Source organism: Hibiscus syriacus, unplaced genomic scaffold (genome assembly GCF_006381635.1).
Source record: "Hibiscus syriacus cultivar Baekdansim isolate YM2019G1 unplaced genomic scaffold, ASM638163v2 tig00110556_pilon, whole genome shotgun sequence".
Classification (NCBI taxonomy): Eukaryota; Viridiplantae; Streptophyta; class Magnoliopsida; order Malvales; family Malvaceae; genus Hibiscus; species Hibiscus syriacus.
This window is the reverse complement of record NW_024062779.1, coordinates 588,339-613,651: the sequence shown is the minus strand read 5'-3', so window position 1 is coordinate 613,651 and position 25,313 is coordinate 588,339. Positions and strand designations below refer to the sequence as shown.

The window sequence follows — 25,313 nt, the reverse complement described above, 5'->3', positions numbered from 1 at the left end:
CTTTACTTCTATAGAGTCTCATTTATCCACAATGGGAGCTCAACAATTGGAAATTCTCCGGGAGATGCGCACAAACAACTCTTCTATGAATGAACGCGTTGATGTACTCTCACATGAGATGGCTACTATGCAAGCTCATTTTCCTCCTCCCGATCCTCCTACGGATGCTTGATTCTGTGTTTTTCTTTAGTACTTTGAACTTAAAGCTTATTGTTTAAACATTTTGAATGTTTTTGGATTGTTTTACTTTTGTTGTTGGATATTTGAACTTATTTGATGGATTATGGATGTTTGAACTTATATTTTTATATATTTAGTTTGGTTAAACTTATTCATTATTGCATCATTTTCATCATGTTAGATATATGACCAATTTTGCCATATCACATTGTTTATGAATATTGATTATGAAACTAATGGCTAACGTTTCTCTTGATTGTGTTCTTAGCAGCTTAAGCTATATTTATAATCAATTGGCTAATTACTTTTTAAAACCTTGTTTAAATTCTTTTAAAATGTCTTTTTGATTTAACAAAAAGGGGGAGAAGTGTTAAATGTTTTAAAGGGGAGAAGTGTTAAAGTAAGGGGGAGTAGTATTTTTCAAAATCAAAATTCATTTTAAAATTAGAAAAATCTTAAAATGTTTTGTTATATCAAAAAGGGGGAGATTGTTGAAAACATTTTGATGTTTCGATATAACAAATTAAATTAAAAGAATTTTAATTTTGAAAATGATTTTTCTAAGCATATTCGATATATTAAATTGAATATCAAAATATTACTCAAAGTATTTCAAAGTTCATTTTAAATCCTTACTAAAGTGTAAAATTAAGTTTTAATCTTAAAATAATTTCAAAACAATTTTACAAAGTATTTCGAACCATTTCAAAGCAAAAAATTACAGTTTGTCCAGAGGGAACCGATTCCCCCCCCCAAGGGGGTATCGATTCCCCCCTGAATAGTTTGGCTCCGAGAAATTCCAGTATGCTCGGAGGGAACCGATTCCATCTAGGAGTATCGATTCCCCCCACTGTTCAACGGTCGAATATTTGAATTTTACACTCAGGGAACCGATTCCCCCCACGCTCCAAGCAGAAATATTAATTATTTTCACACTTAAACGGCTCCATTGACTCCACTAATCATCCCAAACGTTCAGAATCAATTGAGGGAGTATATAAACAAGTTCTGAAGCCTTTGATCAATAAGAAATCATAGAGAAACAAGAGAGAAGGCATCAAACACCAAGTTTGTGCAAATCAAGCCAATTTTCCTTTCAATATTCATTTTGCTTTCAAGAACACCATTTATGCTCATTTGTAATTATTTTTTAGTGTTCTTTTCTTGTTCTAGAATTGTGCAAACATCTTACCTTGTGAGGTTTTTCTTGTAAGTTTGCAAATTTGTAATCTTCTCTTTGAGAAAAGAGTGTTCTCAAGAATTGTGGTATATTCTTGAGGGAATTGTAAGGTTATCTCTTTGGCCTCAAAAGAAAGAACAAATTAGTGAATTTGTTGGAAAATCCTTAGTGTGGATAGCTAAGGTAGTGGACGTAGACTTTGTTGAGAAAGTTGAACCACTGTAAATCATTGTGCAATTACTTTCAATTTCTACAAAAGCTTCCACCAAAATTTTAATTACTAATTCACCCCCTCTTGGCCGATTCCATCGATCGATTAACTCAACAACCCCGCATTCAACCGCAAACATCTGGCTCTTTCATTCAACGACCTATTCATCCGTTCCGTAACACCATTCTGTTGTGGTGTCGTGTGCACTGTAAAATGCCTCTTAATCCCATGCTCCTTACAGAAGTTTAAAAACTGTGAATTTGTGTACTCCGTACCATTTTCAGACCGTAAACACTTGATTTTTCTTCTTGTTTGGTTTTCTACCTCAGCTTTCCACAGCTTAAACTTCTCAAAAACGTCAGACTTCTGTTTCAAAAAATACACTCAAACTTTCCGTGAAAAATCATCAATAAAAGTAACATAATACCTAGATCCACCAAAGACGATGTTTTGGAAGACACTCATACATCAGAATGCACATAATCAAGAATCCATTCAGTTGTGTGCTTCCTAGTCTTGAAACAAACTTTAGTTTGTTTACCAAGAACACAATACTTGCAAAAATCTAGCTTACAGCTTTTAACACCATGCAACAGATTTTTTTATATAATTCAACCATATCACGTTAACTAAGATGAGCAAGACACATATGCCACAATTTGGTAGTATCATCACAGGACTCAACAGAATGAACTCCACCTATAACGGTACTCCCTAACAATTTGTAAATATTCTCTGTTGTCATCTTTCCTTTCATCACAGTCAAAGCTCCTTTAACAATCCGAATGGTTTCCCTATCCTCATCAGCCTTAAGGATAAAACCATTCTTGTGCAAAGTGCCCAGAAAAATCAAATTCTTCTTCAAATCTGGGATATGTCGAACACCATACAACGTCCAAACAGAACCATCATACATCTTAATTTTGACATCACCAATACCAACAATATTGCAACATCGATCATCACCCAAATAGATAAAACCATAATTAACCGACATGTATGTCGAAAACCATTCCCTATTTGGTGTGATGTTATAAGAACATTCAGAATCAAGAACCCAAGCATCTGTCAATTGAGTCGTTGAAATAGAGAGCATATCACCCTCACTACAATCAGAATTGTCATCCTCAACCACATTCACAAACTTGGATGAGTCATCACGTTCTCATCAGTCTGTTTTTTCAACTTTAGACAGTCTCACTTCATATATCCCACTTTCTTGTACTTGTAATAGTGAATTGTCTTCTTATCCCTAGATTTAGATATGAAACTCTGCTTCCCAGACCCTGACTTCTTTGGCTTCCATCCACGGTCTTGATTACCCTTAACATATAAGCTATCAGCTTGAGAGCTCTCCCCTGCATTCTGCTTCCGCTGGTTGTGAGCCAACAAGGCTGCAGTAATCTCCTCAACTTTGATAGTCTCTTTCCCATATGTAAAAGTAGTCACCATGTGTTCGTAAGAGGGAGGCAACGAACACAACAGAATCATCACTTTGCCTTCATCCTCAATTTTCACATCAAGTTGAGCCAAATCAGAAACGATTTGATTGAATACATTCACGTGTTGTGTCAAATCATGATCATCCTGCATCTTTAGCTCATACAGTCGTAGCTTTATATACAATTTAATCGTTAAGGATTTTGACATAAATTGACTTTCCAACTTCTTCCAAATTTCATCTGGAGACGACAGATTATGACGTGATATATGACCTCATCCGCCAAACATAATCGTATGGTTTTTGCCGCTCGTTGTTGTAATTCTTCCCAATATTCCTCCTCCATCGATGCCGGTTTTTTAGGTCGCAAAGCCTTCAGGATCCCTTGCTGCGCCAATAGATCCTTCACCCTTGTTTGCCATAATTCGAAGTTACCCTGACCATCAAATTTCGCAACTTCAAATTTGGCTCCTGACATCTTATACCAATTTTTGAATAATCGGTTAAAGAAAACAGAAAGAACACAAGAATTTTAACGAGGTTCAGCAATGTGCTTACGTTCTCGGTGCCTTAGGTGGTGCTAGAAGTTTATTCAATTTAATGTCTCATAGGTTTAGGTTACATCTCCTTTTATAATAAATAAACCCTGGTATATATTTATAAAAATAACCCTTTACCATACCGCAGGGCCACACCCCCCACACCCTCAACCCACATAATCATAACCCCCACTATGAGACTTTCTCGGTATATTTATGAGCCATACCTAACATAAAAAAAGTAGTTTATGGTTTGAATCAGGCTCTCGAGCTTGGTTTGAGAGACATAAGGAATATTTGCTATCTCAGAGTTTTGTGAGCAAGGTCTGATGTTTCACTCTTTGTTAAGAAAACTGCTGGTAGTATTATGTATTTGCTCATATACGTTGATGACATTATTTTTACGGTAAGTTATGAGGAGGAGGTTTAGATTGTTATTGACATTATTCATATGGATCCGTTGGATGAGGAACACTGAATTTAGTCGACCATCGATCAAGGGAAATATGAATACCTTTATAAAAATATAATCCCATAACAATTCTAGATTCAATGCCCAAGTAAATATGCTAAAATGCTAAAATTACTAAGCACTTTCGGATTAAAAGGCTCATTTCGGGGCTTTCGGGATAGAATTTGGTGAAACATACCTAAAATCGGACTTAGGAAGCAAAAAAAGTTAGGAGGTGGGTTTTAAAAAAAAAGCCAACGACGGTCAACGGTCAAAGTCAAAATCGATCAACTGTCAATCGGTTCGATCAGGTTTGGTTAGACCGATTCTATCTGGTTTAGTTGGGTCGGTTTGAGCCGAAGGACAATGGGTCGAATGGGTTTTAGATCGGGACTGGTAGGTGAGTCGGGTCAGGTTAAGTTAGCTGGTCATGTTGACATGCTTCTAGAAGGTCCACCAGGCGGTGGACAAACCCCACCCGCAGCAATGGCGCGTGGGGTTACATTCAACGGCATTGGGCTACGAAAAAATTCTAAAGTCATTTCAAGGAAATTTGAGGCACTTACAAAGCTCGGTTCACTATGGTGAACGGCAGAGAGCTCGATATCGACTCGTCGAAAACTTGATTCACCTTACTCCTCCACACGTTGATGGAAACGACTACAAAGAAGATACCGGTGAACTTAAGGCGATGATATCACGATGGTACAAGAGGTGTCGAAAATGGAGTTACAATCGGCAGTGAAACGTCATTTGAAGTTTTTTTCTGGGAAAGTTTCTAAAAATGGAAAGTTGAAGAGAGATAGGTTTTGGGTAGGGTTGTAAACGAGCCTCAAGCTTAAGTATTGTGTAGCTCAACTCGACTCAAAAACTCGCGAGCCTAAAATTTGCAAGGTCTAATCGAACTCGAAATCATGAACTATAGCTCGAAAAGGCTCAAAATGAAGAAAAAATCTTAAACTTAACTCAATTGAAGCATCAAACTAATACTCAGACCTGAACCTTAAATACATGAAAACCTTATAATGTATTTTTTAAAAAAATCAACACATAAATGTTAATATTATTAATAATTTATTTTTTAAAAACAAAATCTTAATATATTATATTTTCGAACTGCTAACGAGCTTTTCGAGTCGAGTATTAAGTAGTTCGTTTCAGGTCGTTACGAACTCGAGTTGAGCTCGAGCTCGAGCCGAATCCATTCGAGTCGAGCATTTATCGAGCTTTAACCGAGTTGATCTTGAGTAGCTCGTGATCTGTTTCGTATTATTTACATTCCTAGTTTTGGGTTCCAGAAATGAAAACTTTTTGATTTTGGGTTTTAAACCCATCCAAAAAGAAAAGTGGCAAAATCATGCCATAGGTCCTCCAAGTTTTGTTATTTTCTAATTTGGATCCCGAAATAAATAATAGAAAACTTTTGTCTTTAATTTAGGGTGTGACAATTAATTTTAATATTTTTGTAAGCATTTACAAAATTTACTTCAGTCAGTATTTAAAACGTCAAATTATCAACTTAACAGCAATAATTAATGGTTTATGGAGTAATTATTAAAAAGACAATACTACTAAATAATGGTCCCTGGAAGCGTCCAAAATTGTGGATCAGTTATCCATTCGACTAAGCCCAATACTGGCGTCTGATTATGCCACCTAATTGTGTGTTTTGGCATTAAATATAAAAGTAAAACTGTGGGCGAACAAGAATTCCCCACTTTTCCTGTAGTTCAGTTTGATTGTAGTTTTTTTTTTTCTGGTATTTTCACACTTGAACCCAAGTCTTTATTAATAGTTTTAAACCTAAAGCTTTAAGGGCCCGGTAACGATGAAATATCTGTCTTGACCCTTGAGATCTTCACATAAAACATGAAAGCAGGTGTTGTAATTAAGACACGAATTCGAGGATATTTCAGTGAACGGGGGGACGTACAAAGTTCACCAGAGTTGTCATCAACGTGTCAGTCTTCGACAAAGCCCAAATGGCGAATTTCATTTTGCCACTTACCATTACCCCAAAAGGTTTAAAAAGTTCCAAAACCATATATATTTGACTAATTCAATCAAAAGATAAAACACAAATAGGACACATGGCGCGGTCTGTTAAGACAATAGTTGTTGGCGAAGTGATTGGAGATATGCTCGACATGTTCACTCCGTCGTCGGAGTTCACCGTCCAGTGTGGCAGCAAGCAAGTAACCAATGGCCGTGACATCAAGCCATCTGCTGCTGCTGATAAACCTCATGTCCAAATTCTTGGCCATTCACTCTCTTCCAATTTATACACACTAGTATGTAATTTTTTAAAAGTTTTTTCTTCTATTAAGTATGGCTCATAAATATACCAGTAAAGAGGACAGGAGATGAAGCGGAGTGAGCGAAGCGAACATCAACTGTCCTTACAAAGAAAGTCTCGTTGTGGGGTTACGAATTATGTGGGTTGGGGGTGTGGGGTGCAGCTCCCGCGGTACGGTACAGGGTTGATTTTATAATTATGTATCATGATTTTCTATTATAAATATAGATGTAACCTAGACCTAAAATATCATTGAATAAAACTTCTAGCGCCGCCTAGGTACTGATGACGTAAGCATATTGCCGAACCTCGTAAAATTCTCGTGTTCTTTTGTTTTCTTTACCCGTTTTCGACAACATCTTCAATTTCCTCGCACATTACTTTGTTAGTGATTTAAAGATGGTACTTATTGTTGGCAATAATACGTAGGTTATGGTTGATCCTGATGCTCCAGGTCCAAGTGAACCACGATTGAGGGAGTGGCTCCATTGGTAAATATAAGCCATTTTATGCCTATCTCTGCTACTGCATCTGTAAGAGTGGGAGAGTTTTAGGTTCTTACAACGTAGAATTTGGTGAAAAAATAATGTTTATTTTGCAGTATTGTAGTAGATATTCCTGGGGGACATGATGCTACCAAATGTATTACCTTTGCCATTGATCTATTTCTTACATATGAATCATTTTCAAGGAATAAAGAATCAAATTCATTTAAAACTATAACATCTCTCTAATACAGGACGAGAGTTGGTAGCTTACGTGGGACCACAACCTCCTACAGGGATTCACCGCTACATTTTGACACTCTTTAAGCAGGAAGGAGCAATCGAAGGAAGAATTCAAGTGATGGATGTGCGTGCCAACTTCAGCACTCGCCGATCCGCTGAACGAAACAGGCTGGGGCTCCCCGTTGCTGCAGTGTATTTCAATTCGCAGAAAGAACCTGCCGTGAAGAAACGTTAGCTCGTAGGTTAGAGTGCACTATTCGGTGGGTGAAACATTATTCTAAAGGATACAGGAATAGGTTGATATAGGGGTTCAAGGAGATGGATGTTTGTTGCCTGACTGTCTCTGCGTGTATGTAATTTCATTAATTTTTTTGTTTTTTTGAATTTGATTGAAGTGAGAATCATAAATTAGTGAATTGTATGTAGACCCACAGAGCAAGGAATGAAAGCAAAAACCATCCATCCGCAAATGCGTGTAGACCCACAGAGCAGGGAATGAACGCAAAAACCTTCCATCCGTTTGCAAAATCTCATCTAAATTTCTTGAATTACTATTACAAGTCCGACACGCTTGCTACTCCAGTATATTTTCAACTGGAAAACAATCCGTCACCTCAACACAGGGACAGGGGCAATGATAAAATATGCGAAACAAAATCATCTCGGGTGCAGGGCCCAGCGGTGACAACGCACAGAGAACTAGCTCAGGCCACCGTAAAGGCAAACCACAAAGTAGATAAGAAACCATCAATTTTGTACTACCTTTAAACCACCCCCGCCCAAAAAAAAATCCAACCATCGATTTCATCGTCTTGTACCATGATTTTCTTTATTACAACTTCAGGTTCAGGTACGGACCACTTGAATGGTACGTTCAAACTCAAATCTCAAAGGTATAACTTAATTTCATAATTCTCCATTCATAGGATGCCTCCATGGACCAGCTTTTTCATGAATAATGTACTACGTACTGGGATAATAACATCTGCTTTTATTTTTGGCATTAAAACCTGAATTTGATTACATATATACAGTGAAGTTACATGTTGAAAAGGGGATACGTTGACTCGATTTAGCATAATTGACAACAAGAAAAATTGCAGACTATCAGAGGAACCGACAAATAGTTAAACGTACAAATATATTACACATAGAGTTGGTTTATCGTCTGCGAAGAATCATCTTACCCTCAGCGTCTTCCTCCACAATACGTACAACTTCATTCGGAGGAACGTGCCACCAAATTCGAGGCTTCTCTAGCTGATGTCCGATTTGAGCAAACATATCAGCAGCTCTATTGCCTTCCCTATAGATATGAGTCAGGAAACAACTGTTAAGCTCTGGTATGATCAAGTTTATGTGGCTAACATATCTTTGTAGTTCGGCACATTTAACCTGTCTCCGATGGACAATGACGTCAATCAGTGTCCTGGCATCGCCTTCAAGCCATATATCGGTCCAACCATTTTCCAAAACCAACTCGAGGCCTCTTCGTAGCGCAGATAGTTCGGCGATAGTGCTAGTGGTTCTCCCTATGGATTCAGCATATCCGAGTAAGAATTCAGCCTTGTGGTTCCTGATGATCCCTCCAATGCTTCCTTTCCCTCCTCTACCCTTACAAGATCCATCAAAGTTTAATTTAGTCCATCCGATTTCGGGCTTTTTCCAAGACACTGGAAGAGGTTCTTTGTGCCAGCTCCTAAGCAGCAACCGAACCGGGTTCTGTATCAGTCTATGGCATCTAAAGATATTGCTGGAGACCAACATCATTTTCTTTCTAATATTTCCTATGCCCTCGTTGAAATATTTGAGAAAATCAAAAGTAAAAAAGAAAAGGCGAAAAATGTCGAGAAGGCAAAAAGTTGAAGAAAAACCAGAGGTGTTCGGCTCATACAAGTTCATTTCGTTTACTTTGGCATTGGATAACAAAAGCTGAAGTGGAGAAGAAGCAAGGAACATTAAATTTCTTTGCGCAAGAAGGCAACATTTTGATATTCAAATGAAATGAAACGGGCAGAGAGATTTCTTGAAAAACTCTCAAGCATCTTCTCTTAATTGGATTCTTAAGGAAACCATGCGTGCTTCCTTGGTTACTTCACATGATGGCCACCATCAAACTATAACTGTAAATTTAATTAGCAGCTTCCATTGTTTTTTTCTTTCTTTCTTTCTTTTTTAACTATATTTGTATATCATTAGCCAAAAATTTAGGGGCTTGGAGGGGGTTTACTTAATTTAGTTGACTTTGAATGGAATGTATTTATTTGCCACCTTTTGATCTAATTTATGTATGAGAAATTACTGCAAGCTGGTTTGAGTCCTCTTATTTTCTTACAATATTATCGTATATGCTGAGCTTTGGGGATCTTTGTCACATACTATATATAACTGCCGGAAACTCTTCAAAATTCTTTAGGTTGAATTCAGTCAATGACTCCATGTAGGTAAAATTGTCGTATGTACACGTAATGCAGGTGCCGTGAAACCTTTCAACATTGATGGGGATCACTATACATTTTTCGGTATGTTAAACAAGACTACGAGGTTAACGGTAAAAATTGATTTTGTAGGGAGTTTTTAATGAAGCTCCGTTTTGGTGCTTTGTATTTTGATTAAATGTGAGTATGATAATTTTATACATCAAAACCTAACATGAAAAAAAAATAAACATAATATAAATTTTTATAATTTTAAAAATTAATCTTATATAAATTGTTAACACATTAAACATCAAAACATATTAATCCGTTAATTAATTAACTTAATTCGAGTTTGAATAAGATAGAACTTCATTCAAGTTTATTCATATTTAAATAATCATTTTTAAAAAACTTAGTTACACAAATATTTAATATTAACAATTTTTTTTTAACATTGTGAAACAGACTATTTGTCCCGATGAGCTTAGGTATAAGATTTCAGACTTTTTTGCACGTAGAATTTATTTTGACTGGTAACCCCACTGTTCGAATAAGCGGGCTACTAGTTAGAGATAGGTCTGTAAAAAGTTGATCCGACCTGTAAAACTGACTGAAATCGACCCGAGTCAAAATTATTTTTGACCTGTACTGTGGCGATCTGAAACCGACTCGAGTCGGAACTGGTGTTGACCTGAACCCGATTTGGACCTGAAAATTGTGGATCCGAACCCGACATGCATCCGACCTGAAAACGACATGAACCCGAATGGAACCGAAAATATGATACCCGAACCCGAACTGCATCCGACTGATATGAACTCGAACCCGAGATTGACCTGGTAAACAACTGGTATTACCCGACCTGTTTTCAACCTGACTTGTTTTCAACTTGACATGTTTTTAACTTGACTTGTTTTTAACCTGACCTGTTTTTAACATGACCTGTAAATAATCCGACTTGTTAATGATCTGATCTGATATTTTCCTGACTTATATATTACCATGAAAATCTTATAAATTATTAGTTTTTTAGCTTATGATGTAATTAAAATATTAATATGATTACTTTTTAAATGTTATAATAAATTATTTATTATGATACTTATATTAATAAATAGACCTATTATATAAAATTATTTAATAAAATTAATAAAATTATTTAAATATAAATTAGATAAAACATTATTAATAATGCAAAAGGAAAATTAATATAGTTTAATTTATATAAATTATATATTTTAATTTATATAAAGAAAAAACAAATATTAATAATAAAAGTATTTATTATGTAACATATATTAATCGTTTACATTAATAATATGAATAATTTTGGCAATAAAATAATAATTAAATTGATAATAACTAAATGTTAATATTAAACATGATTAATAATTAAATTGATAATAGCTGAATATTAATTAAATTATGAGCATCACACAACAATATTTACAATCACTAAATTAAATTTAAATATTGTTTTATTGAACTTGATTTTATTAAATTATATTAATTAAGTTAAAATATTCATAAATCTAATTTACTTTTAATGTGAAAATTAATTAATAATTTAAGTATAACTTAACTTGAAATTTTAAAATAAAAATATATTAATTAAAATAATGAACTTAATAAATATTTGAAATTTGAATAACATTTCAAATACTAAAACAAAAAATTTATAAATGAAATTAATTTTATTATACTCGAAAACACTAAAATTACAATAAAATCAACTAAACAAAATAAATTTATGTTGAAATAAATGCTCTCAAAAATTTATGTTTAATTATAGGTAACTTTCTAGCTTTAAAAGTCAAAATGTCACCATCATAATTCCACATGAATAACTATTTAGATAAGAATTTATAAGGTTCAAAAATTGATTTGAGTCACACCAACAACAATAATTTACAAGGCATCAATGAGTAATAGGCAGCAGCAACCGGCAAGCATCAATGTACCAATTCATCAAGCATTATTGCATCAATTCAACAAGCATCCTGCATGAAGAAAACATACAATCAATGATAAAGCCAAAGGGAATTCGATGACCAACAGTGCCAAACATTTCTGACTTTACCAAACCCTTACAAATATCAAGTAGAAACAAACAGTATCAAACAGAAGCAAATAATATAAAATAGAATAATGCAAAATCAAGCACCAAATATTGCTTCTTGTAAGGCACCCTACAAAAAAAATTATTAATGAACTATTTGAAACTTTTATTAAATAAACATAATAAATATTTGAAACTTTTATTAAATAAACATAATAAATATAAAATATTAAGTTACCTTTGAAGGGAATAAATAAGACATAATCTCCAATTTCAATAGTTTCAGGGACCATTAAACACCCTAAAAATTTAAAAGAAAAATTAAATATTCTCTTTTCAAATAATAATGAAAAAATTATGGAAAAGGTGAGTTATCATTAAATAGTTATATGTAGGCAATAACACATTTTATTTTCTTCTAATGCTTTATGCTATGAACAATTAAAATGTTACTTCTGTGCAATTAAGTTGAAGAATATGAAATGATTTTAGCTTACACAGCCCCACGATACACATTACCATGGTTGCAATGACCCGAAACACCATAGCTATCAAATGTAATAATCTGAAAAATAATTGATGCACATAAAAAACTAACAATACGTAGCTCCACAAACATATTGCCAAAGCAACAAAGCTAAAAGATGCTCAAGTAATAACAACAACAATAATAATAATAAAAGTTCAAGTTTCTTATTTCTAAATAATTGATCCCAGTGACTAAACTATATCATATATGAATTGCAAATACCAGTGTACTTCCACATATTCATTTAACACTATGACAAACAATATACAAGAAATCAAACAAGCTAAAAGATTAAGCATTTCACAGAATTGGTTTCATGCTAATTTGCCCGAACAGATTCATAATTTTACCAGAAAGCAACAAACTTGGATTACCTGCCTTATAGGTTCTGGCACATGAAATTTGCATGTCATATTTACAATTAAAAAAATCCAAATTAACCCAGTTGCAGAGAGTCTTAAGTGTATCAGAAACATCCAGTTGGTTACAACGTCAAGAACAGAAATCATTATTCTAAACTGGTGAAATAGTTTGAACCAATGTCCTTGGTTTCTCTGACAATTAAAAAAACTACTTTGGAACAAAAAATGGGTACCAAATCCAAATATCTATTACTAATAATCAAACAAATCAAATCAAGGGAAGAAACTTCACCGCCAAAAGAATTAAAGAGAGAAGATTGACATGAAGAATCTAACCTTACCCAGAAAGTTAAAAAGATAAACGGATCTCCACCGCTCCTTTAGAAATAGCCAAAACAGGGAACAATAAAGAGATTATTAGTAACGAAAGAGAACAAACGTTGTTTGGAAGCAGAGAAAATCGGAGAGAGAGTGTGAGAATAGGGCGAGAGGGGGTTAAAATAACCGGGTGGACTCAGCGAGTGGCAAGAGAACAGAGAAGGGTAATCGTTGTCTTCAAATCCTCCAGAACCGAGTTCAACTGAGCCTGCAACTCAGATCCCTTACTGACTCATGTTCGGCAACTTTTGGATGCTGAGTGGGGAAGAAGAGGCAAAACGAGGGAAACATAATTTTGGATGATGAGTGGGGAAGAATAGAGACCGAAAATAAAGGAGGGAGGGTTTGGCGGGAAGAGGAGGGAGAAAATGATATTTATAATTAATATTAAAATAATTATATATTATAATTAATATTAACTTATATTAATATAATATAGTTTATAATTTGTAATTAATATTAATATAAAATATAGTCTATAAAATTAATATTAATATAAACTATATGTTATAAATTATATTGTATAGTTTATAAACTATATACTATATTAATATAAATTATAGTTAAGATAATTAGCATTAATATAAACTATAGTTTATAAATTATATACAATAGGTTATAAAGTATAAACTATATAGTACACAAATATAAACTATTGCCTATAAACTATAGGTTACATATATAGTTTATATAACTTATAAATAGATTGTTTATATAAATATATTATAGGTTATATATATAGTTTATATATGCTATACATAGTTTATACATACATATACTATAAGTTACATATATAGTTTACATGTATACATATACTATAGGTTACACATATTAACTATTATTTATGTATAATGTTTAGGGTTTAAGGTTTAAGATTTAAGGTCTGGTGTTTAGTTAGGGTTTAGGGTTTTTTATATAATATATACTTTATTAATTTATATAGTTTATGCATATTGTTTCTATAAACTATATAAGTAATTTACTTTATATGATATATATATATATATATATATATATATATACTATACATAGTTTATACATACATGTACTATAAGTTACATATATAGTTTACATTACATGTATACATATACTATAAGTTACATATATAGTTTACATTGCATGTATACACATACTATAAGTTACATATATTAACTATTGTTTATAGACTATATGTTAATGTTACATATATAATTTATATAATCTATTGTTTATATAAACTATATATGAATTATCAAATGTATATATATATATATATAGTTTATAATGTTTAGAATTTAGGGTTTATGTTTCAGGGTATAGGGTTTAAGATTTTTATAAACTATATAATTTATTATTTTATATAGTTTATGCATAGTGTTTTTTAATATATATATATATATATATATATATTAGTTATACATACATATATATACTATATTAATATAAATTATAACATATAAATTATATAGTTTATACATATATAGTTTATATATATAGTTCACATAAACATAATTTATATATATAGCTTATAATAATAATATAGTTTATAATATAAATATAGTTTATAATTTTATATACATAGTTTATATATATAGTGCACAAAAATATAATTTATATATATAGTTTATAATAATTATATAGTTTATAATATAAATATATTTTATATATAATTTTATATTATATATATTATATTTTTTTCAATTTTTTGAATGAATTCAAGTTAGTATATTTTTCATTTATTTTGATTTAACTCTTTTGTGTTTTTAATTTATTTCAATTTTAAGTCTCTAACTTTTATATGTATTCAATTTAGTCATTAAATTTATATTTGCATATTCCATTGTTAGTTGTTATTTATTTATATTTTTGTAACTGGCCCATAATTTTTAAATGTGTTTAATTTAGTCCTTTTTTATATTAATTTAAACCTCACATTTTAAATTTATTTCGACTTAGTCCCTTACCTATGTGTGTTGTTTAATTTATATTTTAAGATTTTATTTGTAATTTTACATTCTTCAAATTTGTCATTAAATTTATTTTTTTTTCAAAATTGATCCATGAATATTTATTTTTCTCTTATTTTACTCGAAATCATATACAATTACAACTTCCAATTCAACAATCACGAAATATGACAAAATAATTAATCTAAAAAAATAAAAATGACCCGACCTGAACTCAATCCGTATCCGATAAACATCCGACCTGAATTTTATCTGTCAATGATGTGACCCGATCTGAACGAGATCCGACTGAAGTCAACCCGAACCTGAATTTAACATGGTCTTTATCTGCTTCGGACCTGAATTGTTTTTACCTGAACTGACATCGATCCGAACTGAAAATTACCCGACCTGAACCCGATCTGGATCTGGTGTCAAATCAACCTGAAAATAACCCGAACTGATTTGACCTGACCTGAACCCGATCTGAATCTGGTGTCAAATCAACCTGAATTGACCTGTACCCGATTTTACCCGACCTGCCAAGATCCGACTGAAACCTGCCCGATTACCTGATTTTACAGCCCTAGTTAGAGACTTTATTTTGTTTTTCTTCCGAACCACCACTGAGCGGTTTTGACAAGCATAGCTACTTGAATCTTATTGGGCTGATCAGTCTTCCCAGTTCAGGCAATTTTGGCCCAATATTATAGTTGGACTAATTATTTAACCCAATACGACATCAAATATTTAATTTTGAGAACTACGGTATTTTTTAAAGTGACTTGAAACTCGTTGCATGAACATGACGAGTTTCAATAAATATATTTCTTTATTGGAACTTGTAACTTCATCGTGATAAAATCTAATAAAAATATATTTTATTAGAACTCGTCGCTTCTTCATAATGAGTTTGAATGAAAAATATTATTTGGGAAAACTCGTCACATGGGCGTGACGAGTGTACCTAAATTATAGCATTTACCGTAGATCTCAAATTAATTTTGGAGATAAACTAATATGCTAATTTTTTTTACTTGTTATTGGGCCAATTTTGCCTCTCAGTTCAGGCCATATGGGACCGGTTAGGCAGCTTTCCAAATACCTACATAAACCATTTTTCCCGCAAATATACAAGACGTATAATTTTGCAACTAATTGAACACCACCGGCGGATGTGAGAACCCGACCACGCTTAGGGTGGTCCAATACAAGCCTCGTCCACTCATCTGCGACCTTCATACAACAGATAGTTATTGTTAACGGCGGCCATGGCCATGCATGCGTGGTCCAAAGTTAACATATATGTACACTGTCTGAGCCCTGATCCAAAGGGATGCTAGCAGCCTCAATATGACTGGAACCCAATTTAATTAACCACTCGTTGCTCCTCTTCCGAAAGTTTCATGCAGCAGATCAAAGAGGTCGGAATTGATACTGATGTCGACTACTGCGCCAATCCCTCTCTCTTTGTTTTTGGGGCTTTATTATTGCATTAAATTTGCTTGGACCAATTCCAAGTTTAAGTTCCGGAGGATAAAACTCTCAGTTTTCTCTTACTACGAAAGCCCTTATTGTTCTCAACCCTACGTCTAATATAAAGATAAATCCCACAATTATAATATTTTTTTGCTATTTAATACGTAATGAAGTGAATTTTAAGATGATTCAAATCGAAAAGGATTTAAATAAATAAATTTGTAAGGCCATCGAGACATACATTCTCTCACATACACTGCCTTGACTCATGGGTGATGATGATTGATCATGAATCCATGGCAACACAAACATCGTTGAATAATAGTAAATGTAAATATACATATATGCAACAATGATTTTGTCTTTATATTTGGATATATACATTTATATTTGAGCCCCACTAGTCTGATATCATAGTCATCGCAGCCTTGGGCCTTTGGACGGTATGATGATGTTTTCTACACGGAGTGAAAGGCGTGTATGCATGCATGCAGTCGTATCCTCAAATGCATTATATTACATCTCTGTCTTCCATTCAAAGCCCTCCCCTGTAAGTTATCAATATACATATTTTCATTATTAACGATAATTAATTAATAATTTAACCCACAACGTAAAAAACCAAACAATATTCTAAGAGCACTTGATTATTAACAAAATTTACATTTAAAAAATCAATCAATGATAGATGTGGGAGGCAAAAGAACTATCTTGAACAATTAGTTACTTGATGTGAGAATGGTAAGATTTAAGAATACATGTTGTGTTTGGATAATGATGTGAGAATTATTTTCCCTTTGTGTCGGATAAGACTAAGAGAGATTAGATCTACCCTTTCTTTCCCAAATGCATAAGGATACATGCATGCAATGTGGATCTTTAGCCATCACATTATATTGTATCAAAGTCTCAACCACAATCTGATAATAAAGGGACTTGCCTTGTAACACCCCAACTCGTACCCGACCCGGATACGAGTCCGAGGTGTCACATTGACTTTTCAAACTTTGATTCTTGCAAAATTCAAAGAAAATTTAAAACTTTCCTTAGAGTAAAACCAGTTTAGTTACATAATTTTACCACAATAACCAAAATCGATCAGAGCATATTTAACTCAATCAATTATTACATGCCAACTATATTCAAAATAACAAAAATCATTTAACTCATCTATTTTCTGATCTAAAATCTTGTAAGGGAGATGCTGACTTGTATTGCTCCTCACAACTTCCATATTCACTTTCTGTAACCTGCGTGTGAAACACTCACACGCTAAGTCGATGACTTAGTGAGGCATAAAGAAAAACACATCTAATGGAATTCATACCCACTAATCATGCATGACTGTTTTATGCTATCAAATTATAAAACTCATTTACATATACATCAACATATATTCATGTATATTATGTAACAGATACCATAACCCCTATCACACATATATCATATCATGCACACATCATATACATATCACATAGCATTTCATATCACCATGACATATATGCACTTCTACCATGTCACGAGAAATACACATATCATTATATCAAACTATGTTCTCTTTTCAAAGCCCATGTACACATGTGAGAACTATAGATATGTGAGTCTATAGAGGTTGTGCACTATGCTGTCACCACAGCTCGTATAATTGCACCGAAGTGCCACGTAGAATTGCACCGGAGTACCGCGTAGAATTGCACCGTAGTGCCATATAATAATGTCCATAAGGACCACATATCATTCCTTAAGAATCATATACATATACTAGGTATCAAGTATGTGTCTCACCAGACTTCACACATGTTCAAAAGAATACATATATGTCCCGAAGGACCACATATCATTCCTTAAGAATCATATACATATGCCAAGGATCAAGTATGTGTCTCACCAGACTTCACACATGTTCCAAAGAATACATATATGTCCCGAAGGACCACATAGACCCTCGACTCTTGGCATGCCAACTATACCCCTAGCTCTCAAGACACATAACATGGGCATTTTCTTTTTATACTTATCATTTCACATAACACATAGTTCAATTACTCATAGAACATTTTCATATGAGTCACATTTACATGTCACATAGCTTATATACTTTCTCGTGTAGTTACATAGATCCATATCATATAACATATATCCCAAAGTGCATATAATCACATATATCATATCATATAGCTTAGATCATTTCTCAGATATTCATATAAACATACATATCATATCTTGTTCACATATGATCATATATGCTTCATATAACACATAGAAACACCTAGAACACTTTCTCATAGCTTATATCAATTTTCAGAGTCCTTTCATATTACCTGATGACATATATCATATATAGATATATAATAACTGATATCATATTATCTACCTTATGCTCCATTTCTTTGTATTCCCTTTTTCATATCATCATACATTTATATATTCTTATATGTCCTATCAATATCCTATAAACTTACTCATATTCTCATATATCATATTTTAATATAATTTGTATAGTAATACTCTATAATTGTATCATATAATGATTTTACCCAAGTACTCCTTTATAAAGTTTATATTACATGTTCAATTAGTCTCATGCTATCTTATAAATAATTTCCACTTATTTTATATCATTTTCCTTTTCCACTCACATAAACCATCTATTTATTTAGTTCAATTTCTCATGATTTCCACAATACTCTTTAATAAAACTTTGTAGCTCTTCACTATAATACATAAACCATAGTTTCCTTTAATTTATCAATCTTCCCTATATAACTATGTATCCTTATTTATGCCCTCGAATTCATACTATTCTCTTAGAGTCTCCTAACATTTCTCGTATAATCACTTATACCATATCATATAACTTATTCCATGTTCTTCCATTATTACATAATAAAGTCTTACATAAATCATATAGCATATACAAAGCATATCATTATCTTTAGTCATGCATACATACAATCAATGTAATACAGATAATCACATATAATTATAACCACACATAATCATGTCCATGACTTCATGCATATTACTCTAGGAAATAGACTCATCGCAAGTCTTATTTCCATTAAACACTACATATCAGTAGTATGCACTCACCTTGGTCTCACTAGTCAATTTCAATCTCTTATCTTTCCCTTGATCGATCTTACTTGCCAAATGTTCCGGAATTGCTTTATGCGCAGAATCTACATAAATGTACATTTTGAGGCAATCATTAGATACATACACCTTGTAATTGGATACTAGCAACTTAAACGAACTTATTAAACCAATATTCACATTTTTCCTTTAGGGGGTATCGATTCCCTACTGGGGGTATCGATACCCTCATGACATTCTGGAACTCTGTCGTTTGAGAGGGTATCGGTACCCCTTTGAATGGGTACCGATTCCCCCTAACCTAGAAATCATTTTTCAGCACGAAAATTACTTCATTTCCTCTCAAACACTTCATATATCATCCCCTTTCTTATTCTTAACTTACATATACATGCTTAAACTCATTACTACTCATTCAATACATCTTTAACTTCAAATCTAATTCTCTACATAGAATTCAAGAATCACACTAATTTTTCTTCTTGTTCTAAATTCAATTCCATCACTTCATATCTCTTAATTCAACCATTGACAAGTCAAATTTATCTTCTAATTTGAGTAAAGAACTCTATTCCAGAATTTCATTCAAAAACTCTTAATCTTTAATCTCTCCTAATTCCACTATCCTTTGTTTTTAAGATGATTTAAGCTTTCCTTAAGCTTAATTATCATCCAATAATCATAACCAAACCTTTAGTTGAACAAATAATCAACTAATGAAGAAACTTACCTTTGCTTATGGCTTCACGGTGGAAAAGAAGAGAATAAAGAAGAGAAGTCTGGAACTCTCTCATATTTCCCACGTTTATATACTCAAAAGGAAAAAAAAAATCTTTCCCATGAAAAGACCATTTTGCCCCTTTATTTCATCCATCTTTGCTATTTAATCCAATATTAAAATTCTTTACTTAAATCCCAAGACTTTTAAATTTCATTTCTAAATTGAACACAAAACTTTCAAAATTTGCAATTTAGTCACTGACCCTGATTTGGGATGTTACAAATCTTCCCTCCTTTAAAGAAAATTCATCCTCGAATTTTCACTACATGCCTTTATAATATCACGTCTTCTAATATTTTCATGTTGCTTCCCTTAATATTTCCTGCCACCACTACAACCTACCATTTTCCCATACTCAATTCTTCATATACGTCCACATCTTTATAAGTCCATATAATATTATTCATTATATAGATAGCAACCCCAAATCCTTAATCTTCACTATTATGGATCAATTGATCTTTTCCATCATTCTCTATGTGCTTTGTACATAAATCAAGCTTTTGATCATTTCTTAATTCTTGTAAGTATTATTATACACACAATCTTTTCATATAACCCTTACGTATTTGTTCAAAGAATAATCACCCATTCTCGTTCTTCTAATAATTGAAAATTGTATTATTTCAATATCAACTTATAACTTATATCTCAATATACCTCTTGTCTTACTTGATCGTTTAACCTCCATCTTTGTCTTTTCCTATCCCTTTATTCTTTCATTCCTTCCAACATCACAATCTCCTTATAACTTAGATTACATCTTTTCTTCAAGCTCTCATACTCTTTTCATATCGTTTATACTTATCTCTGATTACTGATCTTCATCGCATCTTCATAAATTTGATAATCTGCTTTACTTATACAGAATCTCATTCTTTACCATCTCTTGTACTTGTATTTTATTCCTCAAAGCTCCTTTTTAAACATACCAATACTTATTTCCTTGCCTACATCATATTTATGTGATCAAAACCATATCCAAATCCACATCATACTTGATTAACTTAACTTTATATTTTCTTCAAATCTTAGAACTTTATTATCCATACTATTACAATTAATCAGTCACAATTTTTCCAATTTAGGGCATAAGCCCTAATCAGACTAATCATATTCATCTTCTCAGTTGAAATCCAATCAGTGCAATTTACTCACTTATCCAATCCACACTCTTATTCGTATACAATATTATTCTCTTGTTTCCTCTATTACCTTACATTTCGGTGATCAAAATACATAATCGTGTCTCAATTCACACCCTACTTAATTAATTTACCCTGACATCATCTTCTAATCATTTACCTTTGATACACTTACCATCACATAATTCTGTTAGTCACCACCAATTATTCCAATCTAAAACATAAACCTTCATTGAACCATTCATATACATTCATTCCAATCAGAATTATCTCAGCAATAGTTTACTTAACTTATCAAATCCACATTTATTATGATCCAAATATACAACTGTATCCAGATTCACCTCATCTTTTGTTTTTCTGTTCTGACAATATCTCAAATCTTATAATTCACATACATTTTCCATCACATAATCTGGTTAGTCAAAGCTAACTCTTTTCATCTAGAATGCAAACCCTTATTATAGCCCACTCTTGCTTATACACAATTATCCCTTTGCCTTAAATTCATAAACTTTATCTCCATATATCTTATACACTTGTCACTGATGCATCTATTCTTGAATTCTTATACAAATATTCACCACATTCTTTGATCTTTTTAACAATCTTATAGTGACACTTGTTCACCATATTCTATCTTATCCACATAATAACAAAACTACTCAATATCGTGTTTCCGATTCAAAACAATGAAAACTTTCTATCATTATTCAGATATGATTTCAGCTTTCTAAAATCAACTTTTGATCTTACTAGCATTTCCTGAGGTGTCCGCTCTTCATCCTGCCTGGTCAAGCAGGTGAATAGCTATCACAGTCAGGAATATCACCTTTCACTTACTTCAAAATTATCACGATCGGATTTCTACTGTATTAAACTATTCTTATTCTATTAGCAAGACAACATACTTCTTACACTATCAGATCAGAAGTTTTTCACTCTATGTTGGCATGTACACATTTTATGATACTTTGGACTTCGGTTTATGCCGAGAATCAGCTAAACCTTAGCTCTGATATCATTAAATGTAACACCCCAACCCGTACCCGACCCGGATACGAGTCTGAGGTGTTACATTGACTTTTCAAACTTTGACTCTTGACAAAATTCAAAGAAAATTTAAAACTTTCCTTAGAGTAAAAGCAATTTAGTTACATAATTTTACCACAATAACCAAAATCGATTAGAGCATATTTAACTCAATCAATTAGTACATGCCAACTATATTCAAAATAACAAAAATCATTTACTCATCTATTTTCTGATCTGAAATCTTGTAAGGGAGATGCTGACCTGTATTGCTCCTCACAGCTTCCATATTCACTTTCTGTAACCTGCGTGTGAAACACTCACACGCTAAGTCGATGACTTAGTGAGGCATAAAGAAAAACACATCTAATGGAATTCATACCCACTAATCATGAATGATTGTTTTATGCTATCAAATTATACAACTCATTTACATATTCATCAACATATATTCATGTATATTATGTAACAGATACCATAACCCCTATCACACATATATCATATCATGCACACATTATATACATATATCACATAGCATCTCATATCACCATTACATATATGCACTTCTACCATGTCACGAGAAATACACATATCATTATATCAAACTATGTTCTCTTTTCAAAGCCCATGTACATATGTGAGAACTATAGATATGTGAGTCTATAGAGGTTGTGCACTATGCAGCCACCACAGCTCGTATAATTGCACCGAAGTGCCACGTAGAATTGTACCGGAGTGCAGCGTAGAATTGCACCGTAGTGCCATATAATAATGTCCATAAGGACCACATATCATTCCTTAAGAATCATATACATATACTAGGGATCAAGTATGTGTCTCACCAGACTTCATACATGTTCCAAAGAATACATATATGTCCCGAAGGACCACATATCATTCCTTAAGAATCATATACATATGCCAAAGATCAAGTTTGTGTCTCACCAGACTTCACACATGTTCCAAAGAATACATATATGTCCGAAGGACCACATAAACCCTCGACTCTTGGCATGCCAACTATACCCCTAGCTCTCAAGACACATAACATGGGCATTTTTTTATACTTATCATTTCACATAACACATAGTTCAATTACTCATAGAACATTTTCATATGAGTCACATTTACATATCACATAGCTTATATACTTTCTCGCGTAGTTACATAGATCCATATCATATAACATATATCCCAAAGTGCATATAATCACATATATCATATAATATAGCTTAGATCATTTCTTAGATATTCATATAAACATACATATCATATCTTGTTCACATATGATATATGCTTCATATAACACATAGAAACACCTAGAACACTTTCTCATAGCTTATATCAATTTTCAGAGTCCTTTCATATTTCCTGATGACATATATCATATAGATATATAATAACTGATATATTATCTACCTTATGCTCCATTTCTTGTATTCCCTTTTTCATATCATCATACATTTTATATCTTATATGTCCTATCAATATCCTATAAACTTATTCATATTCATATATATTTTAATATTTGTATAGTAATACTCTATAATTGTATCATATAATGATTTTACCCAAGTACTCCTTTATAAAGTTATATTACATGTTCAATTATTCTCATGCTATCTTATAAATAATTTCCACTTATTTTATATCATTTTCCTTTTCCACTCAAAACCATCTATTTATTTAGTTCAATTCTCATGACTTCCACAATACTCTTTAATAAAACTTTGTAGCTCTTCACTATAATACATAAACCATAGTTTTCCTTTAATTTATCAATCTTCCTATATAACTTATGTATCCTTATTTATGCCCTCGAATTCATACTATTCTCTTAGAGTCTCCTAACATTTCTCGTATAATCACTTATACCATATCATATAACTTATTCCATGTGCTTCCATTATTACATAATAAAGTCTTACATAAATCATATAGCATATACAAAGCATATCATTATCTTTAGTCATGCATACATACAATCAATGTAATACAGATAATCACATATAATTATAACCACACATAATCATGTCCATGACTTCATGCATATTACTCTAGGAAATAGACTCATCGCAAGTCTTATTTCCATTAAACACTACATATCACTAGTATGCACTCACCTTGGCCTCACTAGTCAATTCCAATCTCTTATCTTTCCCTTAATCGATCTTACTTTCCAAATGTTCCGAAATTGTTTTATGCGCAGAATCTACATAAATGTACATTTTGAGGCAATCATTAGATACCTACACCTTGTAATTGGATACTAGCAACTTAAACGAACTTATTAAACCAATATTCACATTTTTCCTTTAGGGGGTATCGATTCCCTACTGGGGGTATCGATACCCTCATGACATTCTGGAACTCTGTCGTTTGAGAGGGTATCAGTACCCCTTTGAATGGGTACCGATTCCCCCTAACCTAGAAATCATTTTTCAGCACAAAAATTACTTCATTTCCTCTCAAACACTTCATATATCATCCTTTCTTATTCTTAACTTACATATACATGCTTAACTCATTACTACTCATTCAATAATCTTTAACTTCAAAATCTAATTCTCTACATAGAATTCAAGAATCACACTAATTTTTCTTCTTGTTCTAAATTCAATTCCATCACTTCATATCTCTTAATTCAACCATTGACAAGTCAAATTTATCTTCCAATTTGAGTAAAAACTCTATTCCAGAATTTCATTCAAAAACTCTTAATCTTTAATCTCTCCTAATTCCATCATCCTTTGTTTTTAAGATTTAAGCTTTCCTTAAGCTTATTATCATCCAATAATCATAACCAAACCTTTAGTTGAACAAATAATCAACTAATGAAGAAACTTACCTTTGCTTATGACTTCACGGTGGAAAAGAAGAGAATGAAGAAGAGAAGTCTGGAACTCTCTCATATTTCCCACGTTTATAATACTCAAAAAGGAAGATAAAAAAATCTTTCCCATGAAAAGACCATTTTGCCCCTTTAGTTCATCCATCTTTGCTATTTAATTCAATATTAAAATTCTTTACTTAAATCCCAAGACTTTTAAATTTCATTTCTAAATTGAACACAAAACTTTT

At 32.5% G+C, this 25,313-nt stretch overlaps 1 protein-coding gene and 1 long non-coding RNA gene across 2 annotated transcripts; one reads left to right on the top strand and one right to left on the bottom strand.

Annotated features, from left to right (window-relative positions):
- The first annotated feature begins 6,092 nt into the window (after window positions 1–6,092).
- On the top strand, window positions 6,093–7,058 carry LOC120131349 (protein MOTHER of FT and TFL1-like). The gene is made up of 4 exons (XM_039148357.1): window positions 6,093–6,293; window positions 6,728–6,789; window positions 6,900–6,940; window positions 7,038–7,058. Coding segments are annotated over exons 1-4 (306 nt in total). The 3' UTR covers window positions 7,040–7,058.
- On the bottom strand, window positions 6,194–25,313 carry LOC120131350. The gene is made up of 3 exons (XR_005516908.1): window positions 25,303–25,313; window positions 24,826–24,836; window positions 6,194–6,321 (listed from the first exon to the last, which is right to left on the bottom strand). It is a non-coding gene; the product is annotated as an uncharacterized LOC120131350 (long non-coding RNA).

Bases quoted from the DNA above. Each gene is read 5' to 3' on its own strand.
- LOC120131349 (XM_039148357.1), top strand. From the start codon at position 6,093: ATGGCGCGGTCTGTTAAGACAATAGTTGTTGGCGAAGTGATTGGAGAT. The intron at 6,294-6,727 runs GTATGTAATTTT...AATAATACGTAG, and splicing joins CTTCCAATTTATACACACTA to GTTATGGTTGATCCTGATGC. The intron at 6,790-6,899 runs GTAAATATAAGC...TTTATTTTGCAG, and splicing joins TTGAGGGAGTGGCTCCATTG to TATTGTAGTAGATATTCCTG.